Source organism: Pyrgilauda ruficollis, unplaced genomic scaffold (genome assembly GCF_017590135.1).
Source record: "Pyrgilauda ruficollis isolate IOZ18807 unplaced genomic scaffold, ASM1759013v1 scaffold4, whole genome shotgun sequence".
Taxonomy (NCBI): Eukaryota; Metazoa; Chordata; class Aves; order Passeriformes; family Passeridae; genus Pyrgilauda; species Pyrgilauda ruficollis.
The window spans coordinates 22,632,976-22,660,952 of record NW_024525489.1 but is presented as its reverse complement, the minus strand read 5'-3'; the positions used below and the strand labels follow the sequence as shown (position 1 = coordinate 22,660,952).

Genomic DNA, 27,977 nt, shown 5'->3' with positions numbered 1-27,977 from the left:
GGGAAGAAGGAATCTGAAGTCTCAATAGTGATTTATTTCTTGCTTCCTTCCTCATTTTCACTGCATTTTACAAGGATTATGGCACAACTGAAAACTGGGATTCAGTGTTGAGACTGTGTCAATGTCACTGCTGGTGAAATGCAGCCAGTTTGGCTTTGATCCAAATTCACTCCTCATGTGTTCCAACATTGTTTATTTCTCAAACTGATCTATTATGCAAATATGTTTTTCTCATTGTTATTGTTTTTTATTGTCACAGTATCTAAGCTAAGCAGCCATCTAGAATGAAGAGATGGTGAAATCTACATCCTCTCCTTTTATGGTTGTTCACACAGGGAGGAGAAGAAAAGAGAGAACTTCCCAAAAAGTAGAAAAACAACACTGGGAAGTTTATAAAAAGCAAATGTGGATAAAACCTGAAGATGTAGTGTACCTGTTCTCCCAAGAGGAAACTTAAAACTGCTTCTTTCCATGAAATACAATCCCTGCTTTCAGCTAAGGCTGCCCTAAAAGAGCATTACTCTCCTCAAAATACTGAATTTTACAGCTCTATCAAGTCTCAGCACTTTATCCCAAAGCTCCAGGTTCTGTCCAGTCAGTCCAGACCCTGATGAGGGAGTTCCAGAATGGAGGCCAAGCCCTCCAGGCCCTACGAGCTCCCACTGAGGTGTAATGGGGTGCAGCCACAGAGTATTGTCCTCCTAAAGCCTATGCTGGACCTTTTTATTTCTAAAAAGAGGGAAAAGTAAGAAAAAAGATAAATCTCTTTAGGGAAAACACCCTGTAGTTTAATTGAAATGGCAAATGCAAAGTTAAAAAAAAAATAAAAAAAGCCTGACATCTGAAAGATCGAACAGTAGAATAAATAAATATACATACAGCAGTTTTCAAAATAGTAATATCTTAAAAACATACAGCAACTCTCAGAAAATGTCTTGGAAAATGACAGACAATATTAATAGTGACATTGTTTAAATATTTAGTATTTTAATTTAAGAACATGCACTTCCTCATCTGTATTTATTTCAGAAAAATGTGGAGTCATGCTGTAAGCATGAGGTCATCTCTACTATTAGATTTCTCTTTTTATTGTTCCTTTGGAAAACAAAAAGTAGGATTTTTCCTGTTCATTCTACTTTGTTAAATCACTGAACAGAGCTGAGTTCTGTGTCCCAAGTGGGAGCAGACCACCACGTGGAATCCTGGGGAGAATCCTCTGGTGCCTTTCTGGGAGAATGGAAAGTTAAGCTGGATGTGTTGATTCCAACTCAAGCTTTTTAAAAACTACCTCATACTCAGATTTGGCAGCAAACAAACAGAATGCCTGCACTGAGGCTTTGTCTTCTCTCGATCTTCTCTCCCTCTTGAAGTTCCTGTGAGTTCAGTGGGATGTTTGCTCCCAAGGGTTTTCCTTGACATTCAGATGGTGTGAACTGCTGAGGAGCAGGTGAGTCCTCCCTCTCCTGCAGTTCTGCTGCTTTCTCTGACAGATGCACGACAGGCACAGCCCTGTGCTGCCAACAGCACAGAAAGGACTTGTTATTTCACTAAACTCCTGAGATCCAAACCATGAGTCATTCTCCAAATGTTAACAAGGAAGGTCTTGAAGTTTGCATCTTTTAGATGACGGCTCTTCCATCTTCAGTGCGTCTGAGTTACTGGAATCAGATTTGCCCTTCTCCAAGACAACAGTGATGCCAGACAGGAGGTACCCTCCACCTCCACTCATGGTCAGCTTGGGATGGCTGCGATCTGGTAAAACCTTTAAAACAAATAAACAACAACAAAACACACCCAAAACTCACCCCACAACCAGCACCTGTAAAAATCCACTCTGTGTGTGCGTATCATGTTGAGTAATTTCAGCTTCCAGGACAGGATCTAAATTTTTTTCCTGGCCACAACAACAAATGGCCATTTGGGAAGTGTATTTATCTTTAAAGTAGCTGCAGCGGCGAATCCAGTTGTAGAAATCCATAATAATAAATTGCTGCCTCACTGGTTACTTCTTCATGGCATTGCCAACAAAAAAGATATATATATATATATAATAAATATCTATATAAATAAATATAAGTATCTATTATAAAGCCAAGGTTTGAGGCCCATGAAAGTGCCATGATGTGCTCAGAGGTGAGGTAGTCTGCAAGAAGCTACAGCTGCTGCACAAACCAGCCCGAAGGGATTCTGTGCTTTCCAGTTCTGTCCCTGTCACCTTTCTGCAACCCCAGCACACCTTTGTGTAAGGACTGTCCCTCCAGCTGTGCCTCCTCCTTGCCTGACTGTCACTGCAGGTCTCAGAGGTTTTACCTGTGGCCAGGACACTGCAGTGCTGTTCTCACTGCACCTGCACACAGGACTCCTGGTCAGGCCCACCTTGTGTGGACATCTGTCACTCTCCTGCAAGTATTTCAGCAAACGTTTAATAAAATGCAAGAAAGTAAAGTGTTTCCATTGGAAATGGTGACAGTGAAGCATTAAAGCTCTTCAGAACACCCAGTACTCTAGGGCAGAGAAAATGCCTGAGCTGAGACATTGTTTCAGTCAGTCCAACCTCCCCCTGTTTTCAGGGAACGTTCCTCTCCCCAGAATTCCCATGGTTTTGGCAGCCCCTACTGCCATCCTTACCTGGTAGTTCCGTAGCCATGTTTCTGACAGTTTCAGGTTGATGACTCCACCTCTTTCTCTCAGCTTGGTGTAACATTCTAATAATGGCTTAGAAAAACCAAAGAGGAGGTTACACAGCAGAATGGCACCAAGCCTGAACTGTAACAGCTGAAGTAACATCCCAATTTACCTCTTTATATTGGCAGTAGACAACAAAAGGCCTCGAAGGAGCAACAAATTCCAATAAAGAAAGTAACAAGGGTGTGGGATGAAACTTGCTGGCTACAATTAAGCTGCAAAAAAAGTTTCACGCAGATTAGTTTTCTGCTTCTGAAACCTACTCACCTAGTGACATTTCCTCCTGCTTAGCACAGCAATCAATTACAGCTTCGAAGTGTCTCATCAGCATGTTTTCATTGCTCTGACAACTCCCCAAATGTAGAAACAAATCATTACTTCCTACTGGTGTAATTAAAAGGCTGAAGCATTGCTCCCCAAAGTGCAGAATATTAAATGCATTGCAGGAGCACTCACTTCAGCTGTGTCGGGCTCCACAATAATTCTTACAGTCTAAGAAATTTCATGTTGCTTGCTCTGCCCCAAGACCATTCTCCAAATACAATTTAAGTTTTGTGACTGCCAAATGTTGCTTAGAATGTAACCTCAGTTGTGACTCTTTAGACTGAGTAGTCTTCATTTAATAGTTTTATATAAAAAGAATATGTAAGAAAGAACAAATCCTTAAAAGGCATAACTAAAAACCTTTTAAAAAGAAACTGCCCTTGACAAACTAAAGCCTTCATATTTTACTCTCTGTCTTCATTTTAACATCACACAATAACTGCACAATAACTTGGATCTACAGATGGTTGAGATTCTCTACCACTATTTCCAGTTTTAATCCAAAAAGTCACTGCTGAACTACACTGCAAGAAATGGTTGATAATTAGTTAATTAGCTATCAAGTTGTGCTTGTGCAGAAAGAAGGAGCTAATTAAACTCCTTCACAGTGTACAGAGACTACTGAGATGCCCCATCAATAAACATTTGTTCTCCAGGGGAACGTGTAGCTCTGGAGCAGAGTTAAACTTGTCTGGCAAAAATTGATGTTCAATTTTGTAAATACAGCAGAGATAAGGAGGTGAGATAATTCTTTTTCAATTGTTCCCACTTGGGTTGTTTGCCAGCCATGGCCTTGCAGACCATTTACTTCTAATGCAAACCTCAAAGGAATTGTGCTCCATCATGAACCAAGCAGGTCATAAAGGAAAGACTCATCCTGTGCCTTGGAATGCTGCACCGGCACTGCCAGGGGCTCTGCCACACTCCAGGAAGGGAAGTGAGGGCTGAGAGACTGGGCAAAATCAAATGCTGCTCTTTCATGTGGCAGCACAGATTGGTGCCAGCAGGGAGCCTGGCCAGGCACAAAATGGATGCAGTGGGTGAGGGGGGAGCAGGAAGGGGCAGAGGGAGGGAGATGGTCTAATTCCAAACATTTGGCATGCCTATGAACAAATTTCTGTTTCCATAGAGTCAGGAAAATGGAACAGTCTATCTCTAAAGTCTTCTTTAAAAGAATACCAAATACCTAATGACCATCTTCCTTTTTCCCCTCAGTGGCCTAACACCAGAGCTCAACTCTCATCAAAGGAATTGAACCAACAGATCCAGGACAAACAATGTTCTACCACACAACAGCACAGAAGGTAGAAATTTAACTGGAATGGTGTCTTCTACATTCAGTAATAAATACTGTTAAATTCAGGTACCTGAAGTTGGTACCCACCTTCACCTAATGAACAGCTTTTCTCTACTCTGCCAGAAAGTCCCAGTCTTTCTCCCCACCTCCAATGTTAAACACCTTTTTCCCTATCCTTTCCCTGTTTCTCTCCTGCAAAAAATCCCTGAACCCTTCTTTTCCCTGTCTGTTTCTAGTGTTTAATTTGAAGCATTTCCTTATTCCATGCCAAGTTTTCTGTGGTTCCTGATCTCAAGGAGCAGTGCCTATAAAAGGCAGATGACTGAAGAAGGGGGATCAGCCCTCTGGGACAGTGCTCCCAGGCACCATAAATTCTGTTTACCCCCATCCTGCTGGAGCCTTCCTAAAGCCAGGAATCACTCATCCCTTCAGGAATGTCATTTGTTACAGCTTTCATGCATTACAGAGGACAAGAGGAGGATAAAAGTGATTGAAAACAAATAAACCAGAGACAAATACTAAATGGGCCTCCTTGAACTCAATCAACAACTGAATGTGCTGTTTTACACGGAAGGAAATGACAAGTGAAGTCAAACATTAATTTTGCCTTTGCCAGATCATGCAGAGACATTAATTACAGTGATGGTGCAGCAAACAGCAGTGAAACCAGACTCAAACATTGCCACTATTCAGGCAGATCAGTGGTCACAGGCACTGCCAGACAGACATGCAGAGCTTTTTACAAACCTCCTTGAGCACTTTACTGCTTCAGAGAACACAGAATTACCTGGTTCTGCATGTTTATGAATTCTACCATTTAAATATGCTACATGAAGTATATGAATGAGCATGAGTTAAAACATTTCAAAGTAGTAAAACGAAAAAATTATATACAAGCATTTGAAAATAACCAGTAAATGTGCAATAAAATTTATTCAAGCAGAACAGCTTCATTTCCAGTGAGCCAATATTCTTTGGAGGAAAAAAAAATTAATATGAATGTTATTAAATTAACTGAATTAATGTTACCTGGTTAACTTGAATCACTTCAGCATTTGCTAAGAGCGTGGTGAAAAAGTCACACCCACCAAATGCTCTTACACTATTTTGGAGCTCAATTCCTAGGAATATATTGATTGTATTTGTTTTAAATTTATGATATTAAATCTTTGCGCTAATTTGTTCCTCGGGAATAACTGTTCCTGGCTAAAGCAGGTAAAATAAAGTTATGTGGTTTTTTTCCTGTGTAAAAAGGAAATTAGGTTCTAAAAACAAACTGACAAAAAAAAACCCAGTAGAACAAATTTAGTTCCACTTTAATGAACTTAAAACCTCAGGTTCTGCTTTGCTAATTAGAATCCTGTTATTTTTGTGGGAGTCATTTTGAATTAGATTCTACCTGGGTTCTGGTTTTCTTTGGATAGATTTTTTTCATTTTTAATATTTGCTCATATTTAGTTGTCTTTTAGATAATTTCAAGCCATTTAAATGAAAGAAAAAATCTCCACCAGCGCCTTTTGTGCCCCCAGTTCTCTGCTCCATTCCATGGCCCCCATGGTCTGGGATGTTTCAGTGGGAGCACTAAATTGGGAACACCATTCCCAAAGTATGACAGCTCTAAGCAGACTCACCCATCAGCATTCTTCTCTCTCAGCAAAGCAGCAGCTTCTTTCAGCTTTTTCCTTCTCTCCCACTGTTTTATTTGCTTTTCCCGAACCTTTGAACAACAAAACAAACAGTTGGCACTTTAACTGGTAATCATTTGTCAAATCATTATTGCCTGGACTGCATTTTCAGTTTTTGAATCTTAATGTAAGACAAAAGACAACTTCCAGAGTTCCACTTAAACACCTGACTAAGCTGCATTTCAGCAGGGCTGAATCAGACAGCAGAATTTTATGTCCACAGATGTTGTGAAACCTGAGCAGCCACAATAAATATTCTTACATTTTCTTTATTTTCTTTTTCTTTGTTCTCTTTAAACTCTGCATCTTCAGCATTAATGTCCATTGTGTCCTGCTCTTCTGTTGGATTGATCTCCATAGGTGCTTCAGTAGCAGGTTCCTCCTCTGTTTCCTGCAGGGAAGTCTGTTTCTCCTCACTCAATCCATTGCTTTCCTCTTCCACCAGCGCATTCTCCTCAGGGTCTGCAGGCAGAGTCTCTGTACTGAATGTCCCAGACAGGAGAGACTGCACTTTGCTGAGAGGAAATTCATGAAGATTATCAAAAAAAGGTTTGGGAAATCCAAAACAACTGGTGGCAGCTCTAACAGGTCCCCCTCCTGGGTACATCTGAATGATGGATCCATAGCCTGTGGGAGGGAAAGAATCAAAACACATTGGAAAGTCAGAATTCTTACAAATCTAAAATTCTTTCTAAAAAGCTTAAATGAAGGGTCCATTTAAGAAAAAGGAACTAAATTGCCTCTCCTAATCAAACCATCAAATTTAACAAGCTGTGGAAATACGCCTCAAGGTAGAAGACCTTTACTGAAAGCACAACAGTTACTGAAATGCAAAAGGACAAGGTAACTCATGGAATATTTGTGTATTAAACATGTACTTAGGATTAGCTCAGAAGATAACATCAGCTGCTTTCTTCTAATATATGAGCTGTTAGCTCACATAAGCAGTAACAAATTGCTAGAAAAAGCTAATTTAACAAATAATTAAAAGGCAAAATTGTACCGTTTCCATTACTTATTTATGGAGTTGCTTGGATAAAACCCAAAAGTTAATTTAAAGAGCCTTATTAGGCAAAGAATTTCTTCAATATCCAGGCCCTAAAGGAAGGGCTGTGAGATGTTAAACACACAAAAAAGAACTTCTCAATAGTTAACTGAAGTTGTATTTTATTTACTTCTAGAAGTAGCCCTATGGCCAAAAAACCGATCTGCCTGTGTGCTTCCCAGACAACAGACAGCACATCTGTGTGCACATCACATCACTTCCTGCCTTTCCAGGCTTCTGGAATATAATTGTCACCTCTACCTGGTGTCTTAGAATAATGAAACTGGTAACTGAGTTTCAAAGACAAATCAGGAATCGAACTTCTCGAATATGCTGAAGGAAACGTCACACACTTTCAAAACACACACTAAATCTGGTGCAGTGAACAAGAGGAACTGCAACATTTCCAGTGCTGTCAGAATTCCAGTGGCACTATTCCTGTTTTCTGCCATTCACTTTCCTGGACTTCCAGGTGTTTAGGAAGAATCTCCATACAAGCTCTTTACAGGTTTTTCTGATTTCAACATCACAATACTAAGAGAAGAACTAAACCAGATCTACATACAAAGCTACAAATGTAATAAAAATTAATTATAGAAACAATTATATCAAATCTAATTATCTTTTTTTTAATGTTTTTTTAAGTACTGGAAAAAAAAAATCCAACTGATGCAAAAACTTTCCCCAGTGGAAACACAAGTTTTTCCTTGAATCCTGGTGGTGGTAAGACCAGATTTCAAAAGCTGAGGAAGCATTTTGGAGTGCTGCTCTCAGCAGTGTCCCACAGGTGTGTATTTCCATCCCCCTTGGTGTAGCTCACCCCCCATTCTCTCCATCACAGCCCCCAGCACCAGGCCTGCACACGTCTCCATGACAATCATCTTGTTGCCAGCATGGATGTTTCCCAAAGTCAGCATCTGAGCCAGGGTGTCGTATCTCAGGTGGCTGGAAGACAAGAGGCATTTCACAAACATCAGTTTGCTCACAGATGCTGCCTACTAGCCCAGGAGCCTGCCAAAAAAAGTTGCATTGCAGGTAGATTCAAAAAGAGCATCAGTGATCTTCAGAGTCACCACACTGAAACTTATAATTACACATCTGATAATGGAGAACTAGAACTGGAGCCAACAAGAAATCAGCCAAGAAAAGCAAAAGCAGGATATGCAGTGGGGTGCCCATAGCAAAGTGGACATCTTGTACTGTGCCAGTCAAAGTATTTTTTCAACCTTTTGTTTGTTTTTTTTCCTCTGGCATGTCAACTTTACAAAGAACAAATGGTATGGATGCATTTCCTGATCCAATAATGAATCCCTTGTGGTTTTCACCTGTTTTGCAGGAGCCAGCATCACCTGTAACCCAGGATCAAAACCCAGCATGTGCAGTGAAGAGACTCAGTGACAGCTACACAAATTACAACTAATCTTCAACAGCACAAAGCAGCCAAGTGCAGAGGTGTTGGAAGGAGAAGGAAAAAGGTTTGAGAAGCCTTAAATAACATGTATTTGAAGATTTTAAATCCCAGCATCTTAGATCTACTATTCCTTCATTTTAAAATGTATCAGTCCACTGTTACTGTCTGTAACAATGTATCTCTTGGGTGAGGTGAGTGAAAATCAAACAGGGCCAGACCCCTGTAGTCATGGCCCCGTCTGACTCTGACCCCAGTGTTACCTACAGGCTTTTAAACTCTGGAGATTTGAGGATTTTGAATCCCTGACACGTTAAAAACAACAGTTCTTGCCTGTGGTAAGTGGCTGGTTATCTTGTTACTGAGCCAGAAAACAGAGATGTTTGGCCACCAGCCAAAGCAGGTAAGAGGTACCTTAGAAAATCAAAGAACTTCTGTCTCTGTGGACAATTAGCAAGGGGGTGTTGATAGGGAAATGGTGAATTCTGGTGCTGCATGCAAAAGAGCTCTCCTGTTTGCTGCCACATTGATTCATTTTTGGTATCACATTATCTTTCATTAAGTCACAATCTTCACGTTCAAGGGAAAAAGAAGAAAGGTGAGTACAGCATACTTTGGTATAGTGCAGGTATTTAAAAAGTATTGAAGTATCTGTCGTCATTTGAAAAAAGAAACAAAATGAAATCTCACTTAATTTTTCCAGGTTCCCTTGCATAATACATGGTTGAAAGGATGCGAGTGGATGGTTTCACAATTGTAATAACTGCCTCGTATCTGTAAAAAAACATAGTAATGGTCTTATTTTAATCGAAATAATTTAGGGAATTACCAAGTATTTTTCACATTTTAAAATTCACTTACTTTTTTTTCTTCTTCTTTATGTATTTATCTTGAGCAAATTCTGTTTTGTCTCTGAATGTTGTACTGTTCTCTATTAACTGCTGAACTATTTCCTTGGAAGAGACAATTCATTTTTGTTATGGCTAGCATTTATTTCTCATTCATTTCATAGACAGTATTTTTTTAAACAAGCACTGAAAATATTTTCTTCCAGTAGAGGTATGTGTACCATGAACTTCTCCTGGCACTAATGGCAAAGTCAATCTCTGTTAACCAACAGGACCAGTGAGGCATTACACTGACTATGTGTAGGAATTTAATCACATAGTTTTGCATAAAAATAATAGAAATGAAAATGTTTATCCAAAGTATTCAGTAATATTTCATTTAATCCAACTCCCTCTTTGGGTCTCTCTGATTCCAGTATCTCTGAGGGTACCTTTTTTCCCTGTTCCATGCAGTTCCTCCCCTCTGCTCTGGTTAATCATCAGACATGTCCCTCATTCCAATAATTTTTTCAGTCTCACAAATTTTGCCACACTACTGTACCAACTCCTTGCACAATGTCCAACTCCTTAGCATTTATTACTTCCTGCAATACTCCTCCTGATTTTTTTCCTTCTCTAGCTCCCAGGCCTTCCCAGAATTCCAGTCTTGGTTTCTTGGTCTCCCTGTTCTAATCTCCACCCTTTACCCACCCAACTCTTTCTCATGCTTTCAGATTCCAGCTGGAGGGATCACTCCAGCAAAACCAAACCAATCCAACAGGATTCCCCTTGCTCCCCCTCTCCAGGCCAGCAACACAAGTACAAAAATGCTGTTATTTTGGGTTCTGTGATCCAAGTAGTTTAACTGCTAAAATTATGGGTTCTATGAAACATGGAGGGGACAAATGAAAAAAGGAAGATTTTCAATTTGGACACTGCAGCTCCCCTAGTGCTTTAAAAGCTGCTAAAATAACAGAGTGGTGCAAGTATTCCTCACTTCCTACTGTGCTTTTCAGGCCATTATTCCTTCAAACACTTAACATGTGTGATTATTTGAAACAGAATTTCTTTATTTTTTTGCTTTATTCTAGGAAAAAAATAAATTCAGTGCCTGGGTTATGTTGTTTTGTAGGGGTTTTTTTTAATGTTCCAGTAAAATTTACAGTGAAGAAACAGGGAAGTGTCCTGCATCACCAAGTCACACCGTTCACAAACAGGAATTCAGATCTTAACAGACATTTAGGGAGGAATAATATCTATTGCTGCTAATGCAGCTTAAAATGAATATTCAGTTTCAGTCCAGAAAGCAGAGTTAATAAAAGCACAGGAGATGCATGGCACAGGCTTGCTGAGGACACACAGGAAAGTCAGAGGAATCTTCTGCCATGGATAGTGAAAACAAAAACCATCAAAGCTGTCAGCCTGATTAGCACGTTCTTCTCCAAGAGATAACACAACCAGCAGCACAACCATGGAAACAGAAGAACTATTTCAAACTCCTTGGACCCAGCAGGCAAAAGCAGAAAAACTGCTCCAAAGAGCAAGATGCAAACAGGAGACGAATTTGAGGTAAGCATGAGCAATTTCCTGCTTTTATTGGAAAGGGTAAACCAAAGACCAGAGAGGATTGTGCCTGACAGCCTCTGCAGAACAGAGCTGGCTGCAATGCCCACAGCTTAGAGATTCCTTACTTTATGAAAGGTGCAGGCTTAAATACCAACTCCTTTTCTAACAGAACAGAACTGATCTCTTGGGAACACTCTGAGTTTCCCAGGGACAGATAAAGCACCAGCATCACCCCTGTGTGGCAGGCACTACCTACAGGCACACTGGTGGTACATTTGTTACACAGTGTTATTTGATAAAACTTTATTGCTTGGCCATAATATTTTCCTACACCTTTGACAGTTTAATTATTGTACAATTTTGATACCTCTGTTATACAGAAATAGTATTTTGAACTTTATACACAAGCAAAACTAAGTGGTGATTATGTGAGCTGTACTTTATCTGTTATGACTTCTGATGCCACAAAAATTTACTCTTTACTCTCCCCGACAAAGCTGCCAACCTTACATAAAGTTTTCTCTGAAAACAGCTTTAGCATTTTTGTAAAACAAAAAAAAAAAAACAAAAAAAAAAAAAGACTTGACCAGATGAACAAAGAAAAAGCACTGAAACCTATGCACAGATAAAAAGAATACCCTTTTTCAGAAACTAAAATATAACCATCAAGGTAGCACAGAAATGACACCAAAACCTTATTTTTACCTGTCCTTTAATACCCTTGTCCTTCAAAGCCTTTATGTCATCATGAGTCAGTTTTTGAGACTTCCCATCGTCAACTATGTTACGATTATCTGTCCCTGCTTCCTTTGTTTCTAAAGGAAAAGGATATAGATTTGTAAAATCTAGCTCCAAATAAGTGGGAGAAACACATGATTTCAGTGTCACAGAAAGCAGATTTCTCGTGGTTAAACACACATTTTTCATGGCCTCGCAAAGTACAGCCTAAGCAAAGAAATGTAATATGTGAGGTAAAACTGAATGTAAATGAAATCACCCAGACTCTGGTTCAAATTTTCTCCCACGTTAAAAAGATTATTTGTTACAGGACTAGTGAAACTACTGATCAAGACAAAACCATGCACTTTTATGACAGAAAGAATATAATCAGCCTGTAGTTAACAAATGATTAATAGAAAGCTGTCCCAATTTCTTTGGTATCATCAAAGAAACAAATTAATTTGAAATAGTTTTCCAACTATCAACCCTCTGGGATACCTGTGGTAGTCTCTTCCACCTCTTGCTTTGGCTGGAGGTTTCCACCACTGGTTACTTCAAACGTTGTTCCATAAATATGTCCAATGGCATTATCCAGGTAGAACCACTGCTTCTCAAAAATTATCTTTCTGAAATAACAGAAAAGTGAGTAATACTTAAGGCATTATTTTTATTGTATCTAAATCCCACTATACTTGAGCCTAAACTATAGTTTTATATATGACTTTTCATCTATATCCCAGAAGAAAAGCAGGACAAGCACAAAGAGTGATTTTAACCACAAAACCCACATGAAACTGAAACTGGTCAGGAAAAGAACAAAGAACTTAAATAGACCATAAAGGAAGAACTTTTTTTTTTTTCTCAGTTCAAAAGAATTTTCAAATGACAGATAAAATAAAGCTAAGACACTAGTCAGCATCATTTTTAGAAAGTCAGAAATATATTAAACCCAAGTTGGGTCATGCAGAGTAGCAGCAAAAAGATGAGCATGGTCCTGTATTTTGCAAAGCTCCTCTGAAATAACATTTGCCAAAAGACTATGAAGAAAACAGACAGCAATCCTGGAAATGTTTAATTAAAAAAATTTAAATTTACCATCCCTTTCATTTTGATTGCACCAAGGCAGGTGTGCATTTTATCTTCCTTCACTAAGAACAAGATCCACAAAGCCTTTAGCTTTCAGGCTGACCAACAAATGCTGCCTTGCTATCCCTGGGAATACCAATCTTGGCAAATGAAACAGATATCAGGATCTATGCCACACTCACATTCAAATCAAAACTTGCCACTATGAGCCGTAATTATGCAAATTATACTCATCACTAATACTGAACTACACCATGTTCAAACCAGTCCCGCTCAAGCCTAGCACCTTTAAATCTCCATCCTACCCAATCAGATAGCTGGCCACATTACCCAACCCTGACTTCTCTACCAGACTGCCTGCTGCCAGGGAAGAGCCGGGGCCGTGCCCGGCGGTTTCAGCATTCCCTGCCGGGCTGCAGGCGCTCTCTTGCTGGGCCTGGGAGAAAGACCGGGAGCCCTTTCCCGGCGCCCCCTCCAAACCGCAGCTGGCCAGCATCCTCCTGCACACCAAGGCCGCGGAGCACGCTCAGGGCAATTAACACTCCTCATTAGCACCTCACGGACACCGCGTGCCACGGCGAGCACACCGAGCTGCTCGGGCTCCGCTGCAGCCGGCCCGGTTTGACCCGGCACGGCCAAACCCTCTGAAACCTCCTCCAGAGTCCTGTCGGCAGCGCGGCCAGGACATCTGCCGGGCTTTAGGGGGTTTTCTTGCCAGAGGGACCGAGACAACATTAAAACCTTTCCCGCCGCCTGTGACACGAGCCTCGCGGGGCCGCTATTCCTGCCGCCGAACCCGCGCGGGCGGGGCCCCGCCGGGCGCGCCTGCGCAGTGCGGCAGCGCGGGAGGCGGGAGCCGGCGCTGAGGGCAACGAGCGCCGGCCTGGCCCCGGGACTGCTCCGCGCCTTCCCCGGCGCTGTGCTGGGCGAGAAGGGCGCTGCCTCCCGCGGGGTCCCCTCTGGAAAGCAGCACGGGACCGGCACCGGGACCCCCTTCCCTCCGGCGGGGCCCGCCACAGCCGCACCGAGAGTGGCGGGGGCGGAAGGCGCAAACCGCGGCCGAGGCATGCCGAGGCACCGAGCGGCACCGGGAGCCGCGGGCGCGGCGCTCACCTGCGGCGCAGCACCGACACCGCCTTGAAGACCTCGTCCCGCTTGAGCACGGCGCAGTCGCCCTCACGGATGCGCGCGCTCGGGCCGCCCTCCATGGCCGCCGCTCGCGCCGGACGGAGAAGGGCGCTGCCTCCCGCGGGGTCCCCTCTGGAAAGCAGCACTGGTTTCAATTAAGTGTCCTCTGGTAAAATTTGTCTCCTCAGCTCGGTTTGTTGTCGCGTCCCCGGAGTGGCGCCGGCAGCGGGAGATGAGCAGGGACCTCAGGGGCAGGGGATGCGCCCGGGGCAGAGGCTTCCAGGGATGGCGAGGAGGATGGCGAGGAGGAGGAGGATGGCGAGGCAGAGGACAGAGGGGAGAGCCCAAAAGGATGCCCGAACCTGGTGAGCCAGCCCCTGTGCTTCTGCTTTCTGAAGCCATAATGCTTTTCTTCTAACGCACTGTGCTAGGCGATTTTGTTTGTCTCCTGTGGTCAAAAGAATCACTGAGAATAAAACTTACAAAATTTCACTGTCCGTATTCTTTCAATCCACTTTTTTTTTTTTTTCTTCCCCCAGCAAAATCTCGACTAGTCCAATCAACGATGGACCAATTTATTCCCTATAAGGGCTGGAAACTTTATTTCTCTGAAGGTATTTTTAAACCAAAATTACATGTAGCAAGTATTTAAGTTAATTTTTTTTCTAGAATTGTTTACATGTAGTGTTAGTAGTGTTATAAGATCAATAAAGAACAACCAACATTTCATATATAAAAACATAAATACAATAAAAACTTGACTCTTATCATATACTGTAACTTTTGTGATTATTACTGAGATCCTGTGGAGATCTATCATCTTCCTTAGTTTTGCATTGCAGAAAAACAATGGAAGAAAAATTACCTGTTTATGTTTTTTGTGAAGTGGAAAGAATTATTTCTGTCACTAACGTGGTGTGTTTCTTCTTAGTTTACAATGACAAGTCTCCTTTTGTCCAGAAGACTCAAGCCTTTGAAAAGTTTTTCATGCAGCGCATTGAACTTTATGACAAGGTAAAAAACAAAGTCAAATGTATCCCAGCAACTTGTTGTTGATGCAAGAACACTGCAGATTTTTAGTGTTTTTTTTCCGTCAAAAGGAGCCTCCATCAGAGATCTGAAACATTTAGGACATAATTTGAGTGTTTTGATTCTAATTTGAAGTGTATTTTATCATTTATGATGTTTCCCAGGATGAAATAGAAAGAAAAGGAAGCATTCTCGTGGATTATAAGGAGCTAATCCAGGACAGAGAGCTGACTAAATCAATACCAAATATATCTGCTGAACTAAGGGACATGCCTCAGAAAATACTGCAGTGTATGGGTCTGGCAATTCATCAGGTAAACACGGGGTTCTGATGCGTGGAAGCAGAACCCTCACAACAAAAAATAATCAGTGACACTTAGAGGCAGTTATGTTAGAAACCCCACATCTCTGTGCTTTTCTTTCTTAGGGCAAATTACAGTTTGTTTAAAACTCAGATCCTTCAATCTCTCCACTTCATGTACGAGCCACAAAATCACATTTTGAAGTTGCTTTGGTCTTGGTGCTTTTTTCTTGTTCATCATTGGAGCAGCTGACTAAAGCTAAATGTAGTTCTAACACCCGTGTCTCTCCCTGTTGGGAGTTCTAATTCCTGTGGGCATCTGTGTCCCCTTCCTGTTCCACGCAGGTGCTCACCAAGGACCTGGAGAGACACGCGGCAGAGCTGCAGGTGCAGGAGGGATTGCCCCTGCACGGGGACCCTGTCATAAACGTGCCTCTCATCCATGCCAGGTACGGGCTGCTGGGCACTTCTTCTTTCCCAAGGAAGAGCTGTTTGCCTCCTGGCTAATCCTTGCCAGTGTCCATGTGTGGCTCACATGTTTAAGGGAAAACTGAGCTCTGTGAAGCTTCTTCCAGGAGAACACTGAAGGTTGAACTGACGGGGGTTCCCGGGACAAGTGAAGAGATTTGAATTTTGACTCTGTGTTTCAGAAGGTTGATTTATTACATTATATGTAATATTAAAATGATATACTAAAAACTATAGTAAAAGAATAGAGAGAAAAGGATCCATCAGAAGGTTAGAAAGGACAGGAGAAGAAAGAATAACAAAAGCTTGTGACTCTCAGAGAGGCCAACGCAGCTGCATCTTTGATTGGTTAAGTAGAAACAACTCACAGGAAAGCTTGTGACTCTCAGAGAGGCCAACGCAGCTGCATCTTTGATTGGTTATTAAGTAGAAACAACTCACAGGAACCAATCTAAGATGCACCTGTTGGTAAACAATGTCTAAACTACATTCTGTAGCTATTAGATAGTTAATTGTTTACATTTCTTTTCTGAGGCTTCTCAGCTAGAATAGGAGAAAAATCCTAGCAAAGGATTTGTCATAAAATATCTTAGCTACAAACACTCTACATTCTGCTTTTTCTCTTCACTGTGACTTCATGTCCTTGTGAAGAAAAAAGTGAAATGAAACCTCCTTATAAGCTGAACAAACAGCTTGAACTAGAAAAGCTTGTAAGTAGAGAAGTGGCTTATAAGGAGAATAACTATTCTATAAATAGAATTCTATTGATTAAAAGCAGAATTATTTACATTTCTGTTGACTGGAGAAATTTTTAATGAAACATGTCTTTAGAACTTTATCAGAAGTAATGGCATCTCACACTTCAAGGGTCTGAGGGAACTAGGTGTGTAAGCTCTATTGGAGTTCAAATTATCTTTTAAAATTTGTTTTCTTTTTTATTATTGTTTTTAATTCCCTGCTGGTGGCAGCAGAGCCATAACAAAACTTTGGTCCTTCTGTGTCACAAATCTAAATTCCAGGCTTTATGTGAACCTATGGGAAGAGACAATTATGGATGAACTTAAAGTAATGTATTGCTAGGCTAGAGGTGTCACTGGATAAACAAACTGTACTCTTTGAGGCTGTTGAGGTCAATCCTGTGAGAATGTTGAATGTTCTGCTGCTTTCTAGAGCAAGAATCAAAGACTGTACCATGGATCCACTGAAAAAATACTTCTAAGCATTTTTTTCTGGATTTTACCCTTTTTAATTGGGAGTAGGATTTTTTGTCTGTTTGTATTTGGATGGGTTTGGGGGTTATTTTGGTCCTCATGTTCTGTGTGCTAATGCAGGGTGTACAACTATGAGCCTCTAACCCAGCTGAAAAACGTGAGGGCCAACTGCTACGGCAAGTACATCGCGCTGCGTGGCACCGTGGTGAGGGTCAGCAACATCAAACCCCTGTGCACCAACCTGGCCTTCGTCTGTGCTGCCTGTGGGGATGTGCAGGGTGTTCCTCTCCCTGATGGCAAGTACACCCTTCCCACCAAGGTGAGCCAAAACCATTGAACTTCATGCTTTTTGTTGTGTTTTGACCAAAAGCAGCACCACAGGTGTTAAAAAAAAAGGTCTTTAAAGCTGGGTTACATAACTAACACATTGAAAAATAATTAAGCATACCATTTTCTTACTTCAGACCCTTGTCACTTGTAAAAAATGTATGCTGCTGGAACAGGATATGTAACAAAAAATACATAGAAACTCCCTGAAATCTGGAAAAAATATTATCTCTTTTAATTTCCATTTCACCAGTTGTGTTTAAAAAGACCCTTCCACCGTGATGTGGTGGTTTTCTATGCTTACATTGTTTGGTTTTTTTTTGTTTAGAATTTTCTATTTTAATTTTACTTTTATTATCTGGACTTAAGAAGTCATTGGACATAGGACACTGCCTGATTATTCTCAAACCAGTTCACTGAGGGGATCACACAATTCTGCTGTGTTTGCTCTAACAGCTGTGAGTCAGAGTTCAGGTGTCTGTACTTGATAGATCCTCATTAATTATGTACATCCTAATTTGTAGCCCTAATTTAATTGGCTTTTTTCCTGAAATGATGCTGAATTTTATTGCAGCTGTGCCACTTGACTTGAATGAGCTGGAAGTGAACTGGAGGGTTAAAAGTCTTAGTTTGAAGTGATATCCGTGCAAAAACTCGTGCCGGTCTTAGCAGCTCCAGAGGGCGCTGTTCATCACAGCTTCTTCAGTAAAGCTTGGCTTGGCTTCCGTGGAATCTCAGAGCTCCAGGTGCAGAGCCAGAGCTGGAACTCTCACAACCAGAGAGTCAGCTGCTCTTCTTGTTATAGTCTGAGAAATTCCTTGGACTTTTTCAGAGTTGCAATACCTATTAAGAATTCATGGGGGCTATAATGTCTGAGCTCTTAATTATTTTTTTTATATGGATTCCTTTTACCTTATGTCCTGTACTTATTTCTACATGAACATGCTCGTCAGTGGTAGCAAATCTGAATTTCAACTCAGAGTTCATAGTTACTGCATTTCTGGGCTTTCTGTGTGGTTTATACCCATTCAGCGAAGCGTGACCTGAAGCAGATGCCCAGAGCTGCAGGAGCAGTGTGCTGCCGTTGCACTGGAAGGTGCTGGGTGGTGTCCAGCTGCCCTCGTGTGTTGCAGGGTGCAGGAGCTCATGTCGGACGACCAGCGGGAAGCAGGACGGATCCCGCGCACCATCGAGTGTGAGCTGGTCCAGGATCTCGTGGACAGCTGTGTCCCAGGGGACATGGTCACAGTCACAGGCATAGTGAAGGTGGCAAGCACTGAGGAAGGTGAAGTGCAGCATCTGAGAACTCATTTTTCCTACAGTGGGGTTTTTTGGTAGTGCTTACACAAGAACAACAGTCAGTCCCCTTCATTGGAGCTCTCGGTGCCATAAGTCCATACAGTGTAAATTTCTTTGGAAGTTACCAAACTTTTACAATGAAGAGTTATTTTAGGGCATTATTTGCTTAAAGTTTTCTCTTCCGTATCTCCTTCAGGCATTAAGAGAACTGTCACACTGTTGTGAAGGAGAGTTATCTCAGCTTAGCCTCCCTAGAGAAATTTTTCAACTTTCTTTTCCTTTTCTTTTCCCAAGAGAAGAAATAGGTTGTGCACTGCTCTGAAAGAATACATTGCAGATAACTGCAAGACAGTTTTACTCTGAGATTTCATTCTCTGCTCAGTAATCAGTCTATATAGAAAATGATTCATTATTAATTGATAATTACTCCACTACATGTTTAGTGCTTCCACACCATGCATCTTTTTTTTTCACAAAGTATTGAGTGGAAACATTTTATATTCAACTTTTCTTTGACAACAATAATATAATAATTTAAAATCCCTGGAAAAATTTATTTATTCTGGGACAAAATTCTCTCTAGAAATGTGTATTCCAATTCAAGAAAATATGTATTGTGTATGTAAGTGGAGGGAACTTAAAAGCACAATTGTACCTAGAAACGTATTTTGCATCAATTTTACAAAGTGCAGATGTTCAGTACATAAATATGAACATGCCTGTACATGATATTCCTAGTTGCTCTGTGCCATTTGTAGATAATATGAGTACTTATTGATAGAAAAAAATGCTCCATCATCCTTTTTCAATTTTTCTAACAGGAGCTTCTAAAAATAAGAACGACAAGTGCATGTTCTTACTGTACATTGAGGCAAATTCTGTCAGCAACAGTAAAGGACAAAAACTGAAGAATTTTGATGATGAGACCTTTCAGAGATCATTCATGGAGTTTTCCCTTAAAGACCTCTACGCTATCCAAGAAATTCAAGCTGAGGAAAATCTGTTCAGGCTCATTGTGAAGTAAGTTATATCAGACCTAGACTGGATCTAGGGTTAGGCATGAATCAGTGTGACCACCTTCAGACAAATGTGACAGCTCATCCTAAAGCTGTGAAATGTCTGAGCCTTGTGCAATAGAAACCACAGAGATCTAAGAAACTGCAGTGGGCAAGGGACTTGGAAGGGAGGTATTGCAGTGGGAATGTTGGGACTTTGGGAGCAGTTTAGAAATTCAAGAAGTTTCTTGTGTTCTAGTTTAACCTTAGACAGAAAGCTCTGGGTAGAAAAACAATTAGTTAATTTTGTTCCTCACCGTGTAAATTCAACTTACAAGTACCATTTTGTCCTCCAGTTTTCTTCAGTAGAGGAAAGAGGTGCAAGGACTGAGCAGAGGGTGTGAAAGATCCTCAGTTCAGACTGAAAAGCACTCTTCTACCTGGGATGTCCCTCAGGCCCTCCCAGGGAGTCAAAGAACACAAACCCAGCACTTTAAAAGGAGGGTTACAGGTAGTTACTTGATGAAGACATGAACAGGCACAGATACCACTGGAAAGCTGGCTCTCCTTTGTCTTCGTGGGGACTCAAGTGAAAAGCTTTTCTTGTTTCAGTCATTTCTGGTTATCCAAAAATTTCAAGAAATTTGACGCTGCTGATTTCTGATGGAAATTCAGCAACAGCTATGCAAAAGATTTTATGTTTATTAAGGTGTTCTGTGATGAGAGAGAGGACAAGTGATTATTTATAGTAATACATGATTTATCTTCCACTTATGTTACCTTGTGCTTTGTTTTTCAGCTCTCTTTGTCCTGCAATCTATGGCCATGAGGTAAGTCATCTAAAAACTCTACTTGTAATTCCAGTTTGAAATGTTTATGCCACATCCAACTCCTAAAGGATTCACAAAGCTTATCTGGGACAGGGGAAGGGGACGGGGACTGTTTTTACAGATGACTGTGGCTCACAGTCTCTTGGTGTCGGGGGAGTGGCAGCCTTATACCCTTAAGTTCAGTGATCCAGAAGGAAAGGTTGTTGCAGCCAGTTCTAGGGAGCTGTCAGTGCTGGCCACCACGATGGAATGCTTACAGTGTTGGCCTCTACCACAACAGATTGTGAAGGCAGGGTTGGCCCTGGCCTTGTTTGGAGGATGTCAGAAGTTTGTGGATGACAAGAACAGAATCCCAGTGCGAGGAGATCCACATGTTCTGGTTGTTGGAGATCCAGGATTAGGAAAAAGTCAAATGTTGCAAGTATGGTTTCCTTTATTACTATTTTCTGTTTTCCTCTATTTCCTTGTTATCTTGACTTGCAGCCATGGTAGAATAACTGTGCTGAGACCAAAGGGTTGACTGAGCCTTGCTGGAGCTACCTTTTCATGTGGGATGCCTCGAGTATAGGAGTGTATCTAAAGGGCTCTCCTGCCATCCAGGGAGCCTGTTAAAACACCACAGCAGGTGTCCGTGGTCAGGCCCATGGGCTTTCAAGGACAGGCTTACAGGCTTGCTGTCCTGCCCTTATACAGTTCTTGTCACCAACCCTTTTCCTCAGTGAGCAGGTTCACTCCTTCCTGTCTTCATTTAGCTGGTCCATTTTGAAATAAAGTAATTAATCTTTGAATAAATGCAACTTCAGATGCCCTGTGACTCTCCTCCTGTGAGGTTTACTTCCATTCCTTACCCTATTTCTATGTTGCTAGCACAGATCTTTTTGGGAAAGGGACCTGATCCTGTGTTTGGGTTTTAATCTCAGTAGGTATTTCTGCATGACTATGACAATTAGTAATTTTTTTTACCTTAAACTGAATGATTTTTAAATTCCATGTATTTTTCCGTGGTTACTGTGAAGTGAAAGAGGGACAGAATTCACCTAGACCTTCTTTAAAAAGTCTTTCTAACGTGGAGCTGTTGCATTATGGTATGATTTGCACTTAGCCAAAGTAACGGATTTGCATGCAAGCATCTTAACAAACAAAACTTTTAAATTTTTTTTAATTTTGTTGAATGGGGACTCACCAGCATTGAGTAACTGATTTGTTTTTTCACATTGTTACCTGAAAAAAGAATGCCATCCAAGAAAAGCTACTCCTACTGCTTTTCAGAAGTATGTGTCTTGGAGCTGCAAGGAATTAGAGCTTTACTGTTGGGCCATGTTCAGTAGAAAGAAACAAATCTGAGGTTACTTTGAATTGTTTCTCTAGAATAAGGCTTATGAAATTCTTCACTTTGGGGAAGGAAAAAGTGTTTGTTTCTCTTCTAGGCTGTGTGTAACATCGCTCCTCGAGGTGTGTATGTTTGTGGTAATACTTCCACCAGCTCTGGCCTGACTGTTACACTCTCCAGAGATGGCACTTCTGGAGATTTTGCCTTGGAAGCTGGTGCCTTAGTGCTTGGAGATCAAGGTAATTCATGGAATGTCACAGGTTCTGCATAGCCATATGTAAAGGGCATGAGAATGTGTGCAGCTGAGTCTCAGCTAAGCCAAAGTGCTCGCTTAACTGTGGACTAAAAGTGTTTATTTGAAGTAAGATATTGGGCTTCCACACCGTGGGAAGCTCTGAGCTTCTCCAGTGGCTTCTCTGGGGGCAATTCCTGCGTACCTAGAGTGTAGGGAAACTTCAGTTCTCCAGTTCATATACCAGACTTCTGTGTCAAAGAACTAGGATTTTTTTTGTTCAGGGATCTGACTTGATGTCAGCTCTGGACTTTTACTGGTTTTGAAAAAGGACTCACGAATGCGATATGTTGTCTATTTTAAAAAGCTTGTTTCATCATCTTAACAAATCACCAAAATGCTGCATCCCCAAGTCAGGCTGAGTTCATAGTGGTTTGGTTGCATTACCATGGAATGAAAACAAAGCTGGCTGAAATGGAGATTTTCCAATGTCTCCTGCAGTCCCTAGGGTTCTAAGTTGGACTTCTGATGTAGCACTAGGTTGTAGGACACGCTTGTCCTTCAGTTAATGTGTCATCTGATAAGTCTTTGTCCTGTTTTAATGCTTCCAGGAATTTGTGGAATAGATGAATTTGATAAGATGGGAAACCAGCACCAGGCTTTGTTGGAAGCCATGGAACAGCAGAGCATCAGCCTGGCCAAGGCTGGCATTGTTTGCAGTCTGCCAGCTCGGACATCCATTGTTGCTGCAGCAAACCCCGTTGGAGGACATTATAACAAAGCCAAAACAGTGTCTGAGAACCTAAAGTGAGCCCTTACTGAAAATGCTGCTTTTATAATTCACATTCAGGAGTAGATGCTTCTGGCAGTCTTGTAGCTCGTGTACAATTGCTTTCTAGAATTGTGGAGTGAACACAAAATTTAATAGAATCTTTAGTGGCTTTTGAGAGAGAAATTGCTGTTGCACTTTATTCTGAACGAGCAGGACAGATCTTTTACCTGTGTTTGAAGTGCAACAGAGTTGCTATAATTTTTGCACTTCTCCAAGCACTCCAAGTTCCTTGTCTTTCCTCCAGAATGGGGAGTGCTCTGCTGTCAAGATTTGATCTGGTTTTCATCCTGCTGGACACGCCGAACGAGGACCACGACCACCTGCTGTCCGAGCACGTGATGGCCATGCGGGCCGGCCGGCGCGCCGCCTGCAGCAGCGCCCTGGTGACCCGGGCCAGCTCCCAGGAGCACTCTGTCCTCCAGGCCACCTCAGGTCGACCCCTGCTCGAGAGGCTGAAGGTGGGACTGGTCCTGGGGCTGCTGCCTGAGATGCTCTGAAGCAAATATCTGTGTTGGGTTTCAGTAAGGAGATACAGAAGTGGGCTGGGTGTAATAATTTGGTATAACGTGATCTGTGATGGAGTGTTGAATCCAAATAAAGCAGTGTGGAAGCAAATCCTTGGGCATCTGCAACTCTGTGGATTTGGGAAGTATAGGAGAGGAAGCATGTTTCTCATTAGACTTTAGTGATGGCTTTGAGTGCTGATATTGTCAAATGCCAGGTCTTGGGAGAAATACTCCTACTGGAAGTAAACCCATGCACTTTTGGAAACAGGATATCAGCAGTGATGGCTTAATCTTCTATGGAGCTGTGGGAATTGGGATTTTCTCTTTTTGAGAAAGGATTTTACTCTATAACGAATTCTGTTTGGCACTTCCTATCATTGCAGATGGGAACCCTTGGCTACTTTTTCTGAAATGGCCAAGTGTGTGTGTTTACATGTCTGAGCATAGCGTGGGGACTTGAAGTACACCTTTCATATACACAGCACCAAAGCCCTTATAATGATGACTTCACTAGATAAAGCATAAAGATGATGATTTGGTATTAAAATTTTTATTGTATAGAATTCTGACAGACAGAAATCTAACTCTTTGTAATGGTGCTAGATCTCAACAGGAGAAAACTTTGATGCCATTCCCCATCAGCTGCTGAGGAAGTACGTCGGATACGCTCGGCAGTACGTGCACCCAAGCTTATCTCCAGAGGCTGCACAAGTCCTCCAGGAATTCTACCTTGAGCTCCGGAAACAAAACCAAGGAGCAGACAGCACCCCCATCACCACGAGGCAGCTGGAGTCCCTGATTCGACTGACAGAGGTAAATGCAAGCTGGAATGCTTAGGGGATTGAAAGCAAAGAGATTATTGCTGAGGTACTACCCAAATCCTATCATTTTTACAGCTTATTCACCACAATGCTTTTTCTGTTTTGTTAAAAAAAAAAAAGTGAGAATGCATCAGGCTTAGAAGTGCTTAAGAGCTGCTGTTCCTTAAAACTTCTTATGAATCAAAACACCCTTGAGGAGATGGAAATAGAATCTATCACGTTCCCCAAAAGGAGAAAAAGTAGGTGCAGGCAGGAGCAACTGCTGCCCACCTTGAACATGGACTGCTTCTGTTTTCCCTAACACTGCCTTAACAACTCTATTTGTGATCTGCTGCTTCACAAGGCTACGCTGCTAAAAAGCAAGTTAACTCCAAGACACAGCCTAAAAGTGCAAGTATGCAGGAGAACACATTGACACACTAACAAAAATAGAAAAATATTCCTCTAATCCTGTAGGCTTAGGTTCTGTCTCTGTTCCTAAAATTTGTGCTTGTAGTCCTTTTTCACACCAGTTATGATATATCTTAAACCTTTGTGGGATATTTTTTTCTGTTTTAAGGCACGATCAAGGCTGGAATTAAGAGAGAAGTCTACCAAGGAAGATGCTGAGGATGTAATAGAGATAATGAAATACAGGTAATAGAAAATACTGCTTTAAAAATAAATAAAGCATCACAGTGCTATTCATTGGAAACTTCTTTTCTTTACACATGCAAACACAATGAAGAAATCACTTTATCAAGCTTAGATCCATGATACTACTATTTGGCTTTGTTAGCTGCTCTTTAAAAGCTGCCAGCAGCCCTAAGTCAAATACAACTGCTCAGGCTTGTGAGTTGTGTGGTCACAGTGGTTCTGGGAGTCTGGGCACAGTAATGCACACGTGAGGCTCTGCTGAAGGGTTTGCTCTCCCCTGTGTGTACTCTCTGGTGCAGGGGAACAATTAAAGTTCAGAAGTGATTTGGATGAATGCTTAAGTTCCCTAGAGAGTGACCTGAAAGGGGATCGTTTTCTGCGTGGCTTCTGAAAGCTCTCTCAAGCAGCCACATTTTGGGAATCAAATCCACATATGTTTGCTTTTATCTCCTGGTGAGAGTTTGATCTCTTTCTGTAACCTGTTTGTAGCATGCTGGGCACCTACTCGGATGAGTTTGGGAAGCTGGACTTCGAGCGCTCCCAGCACGGCTCTGGGATGAGCAATCGCTCGCAGGCCAAGCGATTCGTGTCTGCCCTGAGCAGCGTGGCTGAGAGGACCTACAACAACCTCTTCGACCTGCAGCAGCTGCGCCACATCGCCAGGGAGCTGCAGCTCCGGGTGAGCCCCCCTTCAGCAGCCACACGCTGCCAGGCCACCCACAGCTCTTCCTGCCAAAGGGAGAGGGGCAAAGGCACCTCTGCTGTGCCTCTTTGCAATGGCAGAAATAACCAGTGTCCTGCTGTCGGGCTGAGCAGAGCTCCTGAAGTGTCTCTGTGAGCTTCAGTGACCCCACAGCTGTTAGCAACAGCAGCTCCTTGCACTGCTAAGGGCTGACTCGACTGATGAGGCTGGTTCTGAGCAAGATCCTGGTTTGATCTGTGAAAGGCAAGGGTGGTTTCAGTGCTGCACTCCTGCCTCCCCAGAGGACACACCTATTTTTGTTCCCAAGTTTAGACTTGTGGTGTCCGTGCTCTATTTCAGCAGTGCAATGATGTTTCTGCATCACCTCCTCTGGATTAAATATGCCTTTCAGGTTTTCATTCCTGCTTCAGACATCCTGAAGTTGTATGTTGAAAGGAACATCATCTAGGACACATGGCCACAAATGTATTCTGCCCTGTAATTGATTTGCACTCTGTACTTGTGGGGGCTTCAGCCAAACAGAACTATTGATAGCTAACTCTTAATTTTTGCTCCATCGACTACTTATTGAAGTTAATTAAATTAACTCTTAATTCTCCCTTCATATATAGAATATTTTTGCCCATTCAGAGTTTTATACCTGGAAATCAGGGAGAGTTGTAGAAATCATGCTTTTCTGTGGTAGGTACTTCTGTTTCAGAGCTGGAATTTACACATATGGAGCTGCACCTTTTCTTCATGTCATAAAGAAGAGTGTGCTGCTTCTGTGTAGCTCTGCAGTAAAAACAGTGTGTAACTAAAGCAGAAAACAGGGGGGCTGATGGTGTGAGACCTCCTGGTAGGTGAAGAGTTTGCTAAGGAAACTGAGCTATTCTTAGCCCACTTTATTTCTCTAAGTTCTTTCACATGGTTTATGTCACCTTACATCAGGTAAGATGTTATTCTCCAATTTGATATTTTTGTCTTTATCTTCCCAGGTATCTGATTTCGAAAGCTTTATTGGATCCCTAAATGACCAGGGTTATCTTTTGAAGAAAGGTTCAAGAGTTTATCAGCTCCAGACCATGTGAGAAGAGTCACTGTGATGAACTTCCTTGGGATGACTGTCCCCCTGGAGTGCTGGGCATGCAGCACGTCCTGAGCTGAGCTGCACCTGCCACAGCACTGGGGTTTGCTGGGCTGGAGATTCCCCTGCAGAAAATTAGACTGGAAGGCTGCAACAGGACAAACTGGCACTTGGTACTGCTGCCTGGCTCATCCTACAGCTCTCTGTTCCAAATGGGACCTCATCATCCTCCGGGAGTGGAAGGTGTGTTTTTATGCTGTTACACTGCCATCAGGGGCTTTACTTCTGAAAGAGATGCTGGACCCACAAATTTCAGCCCAGAAATCTTTCGTGAGAGGAAGGTACAAGCTGTACTTTCAGCACTGTAGTTCATTTAAAGTCTAGAAATGTTTCCAGAAGGTTCTGACAACACTGTTCTATGGCTCTTACCAAATGACACTTTACTGAAACTGACTTGATTTTCTGCTTTGAAACATGGTCTTTGAAGCCAAGGTTTTATTTGAGATCCAAGTCTGATTTAAGAAAATATCCTTATTACAATATTTAATTTGTAAAGCAGGGATTGGATTTTGACTTCCATTAAACTTTATATATGAGAAATATTATTTGTTCAAGGCTGTTTAATGGCCATTACAAGATCTGTAACACCAACAGGTTCTGTTTGTTCCTGTGTACTGTTCCTGACACAGAACCACGCGTGAAGCAGGGGTGAAGTGCTGAATGCTTCCTGGCTTTGAAATCAGAACCATGGTCTGGTGCAATGAAATAGCAGCTGGGAAGCTTTCAGTGTAAGAATTAAAAAACCACAAACACCAACACGCCCTCCCTAAGAAAAATATACTTAAAAAAATCAAGACTGCAGTGCTGGTTCTTGTTTTCCTTCTTTCATTTCTCAGGTAAGATATGATAGATGAAAAAAAAAGCAGAAATACTGAAACTTAGTGCCTCGCCCTCTAATTTAAGGGACATCAGGGATCAAATACACTTGAAACTGAAAACTGGTCAGCCAGATGAAATGCTTTAAGTACAAAATTATAGTTCTGTATCGGAGCTCTTAAGCGGCAAGGTGTGCACAGCTAATGGTGTCAGAGACTGATTTTGGCTTAGTACAGTGCTGGGGACAGGAACGCGCCTCAGCAGCAAACAAACGCTGCACCTGGAAAAGTGAACTCATTCCCGTTTCTCCTCCAGACCAAGTAAAGGCAAGCGAGAGCCAGAGGCAAGTAGCGAGCACCAGAGAGCACCGGCGCTCTGAGAAGTTTCTTAAGGCAACGCAAACCTTCTCCTTCCTCCCTCAAGGGCTGCCCGAGAACGGCGCGGCCCCGCCGTGAGGAGGAGCAGGATCAGCCCGGGCAGCCGCCCACCGGGCCGCCATGGACATCGCCGTCCGCGCCCGGGGGCCGCCGGGGCAGAGCTTGGGCAGGGAGGCAGGCGGGAAAACGGCGGGAATGCGGCGGGATAGCACCGGGACAGCGCTGTGCCCTGACCGGCCTTTCAACTCGGCTGCCTGCCGTAAAGCGCGCGGCCCGCCGGAGGGGCGGGGCTGACGCAAAGCGCCGCGAAAGGTCGCGCGTCCCCGGCAGCGCTCGCGGCACACGCGCCGCGCGCGGCTCGCGCGCC

The 27,977-nt window shown here is 42.3% G+C and overlaps 2 protein-coding genes across 6 annotated transcripts; one reads left to right on the top strand and one right to left on the bottom strand.

Annotated features, from left to right (window-relative positions):
* Positions 1 to 967: 967 nt before the first annotated feature.
* TRMT6 (tRNA methyltransferase 6) lies at positions 968 to 13,868 on the bottom strand. Of its 5 annotated transcripts, XM_041477122.1 has the most exons (11): positions 13,757 to 13,865; positions 12,056 to 12,183; positions 11,543 to 11,652; positions 9,306 to 9,397; positions 9,135 to 9,218; positions 7,857 to 7,981; positions 6,254 to 6,618; positions 5,938 to 6,023; positions 2,798 to 2,900; positions 2,629 to 2,715; positions 968 to 1,762 (listed from the first exon to the last, which is right to left on the bottom strand). In XM_041477122.1, the coding sequence occupies exons 1-11, from the start codon at positions 13,849 to 13,851 to the stop codon at positions 1,589 to 1,591; spliced, it is 1,449 nt and encodes a 482-aa protein (XP_041333056.1). In that variant the 5' UTR covers positions 13,852 to 13,865; the 3' UTR covers positions 968 to 1,588. The 5 variants fall into 5 exon arrangements, with proteins under 5 accessions (XP_041333056.1, XP_041333057.1, XP_041333059.1 ...); XM_041477123.1 differs by lacking the exon at positions 11,543 to 11,652 and having other exon boundaries at positions 12,056 to 12,179; positions 13,757 to 13,868; XM_041477125.1 differs by lacking the exons at positions 9,306 to 9,397; positions 11,543 to 11,652 and having other exon boundaries at positions 12,056 to 12,179; positions 13,757 to 13,868.
* On the top strand, positions 13,868 to 27,000 carry MCM8 (minichromosome maintenance 8 homologous recombination repair factor). The gene is made up of 17 exons (XM_041477127.1): positions 13,868 to 14,136; positions 14,311 to 14,385; positions 14,703 to 14,785; positions 14,965 to 15,114; positions 15,447 to 15,550; positions 16,901 to 17,099; positions 18,182 to 18,392; positions 19,228 to 19,426; positions 20,201 to 20,231; positions 20,512 to 20,652; positions 21,659 to 21,800; positions 22,405 to 22,600; positions 22,870 to 23,083; positions 23,735 to 23,944; positions 24,512 to 24,588; positions 25,078 to 25,267; positions 26,269 to 27,000. Exons 1-17 carry the CDS (start codon positions 14,004 to 14,006, stop codon positions 26,359 to 26,361), a joined length of 2,448 nt encoding a protein of 815 aa, XP_041333061.1. The 5' UTR covers positions 13,868 to 14,003; the 3' UTR covers positions 26,362 to 27,000.
* The last annotated feature ends 977 nt before the right edge of the window (positions 27,001 to 27,977 follow it).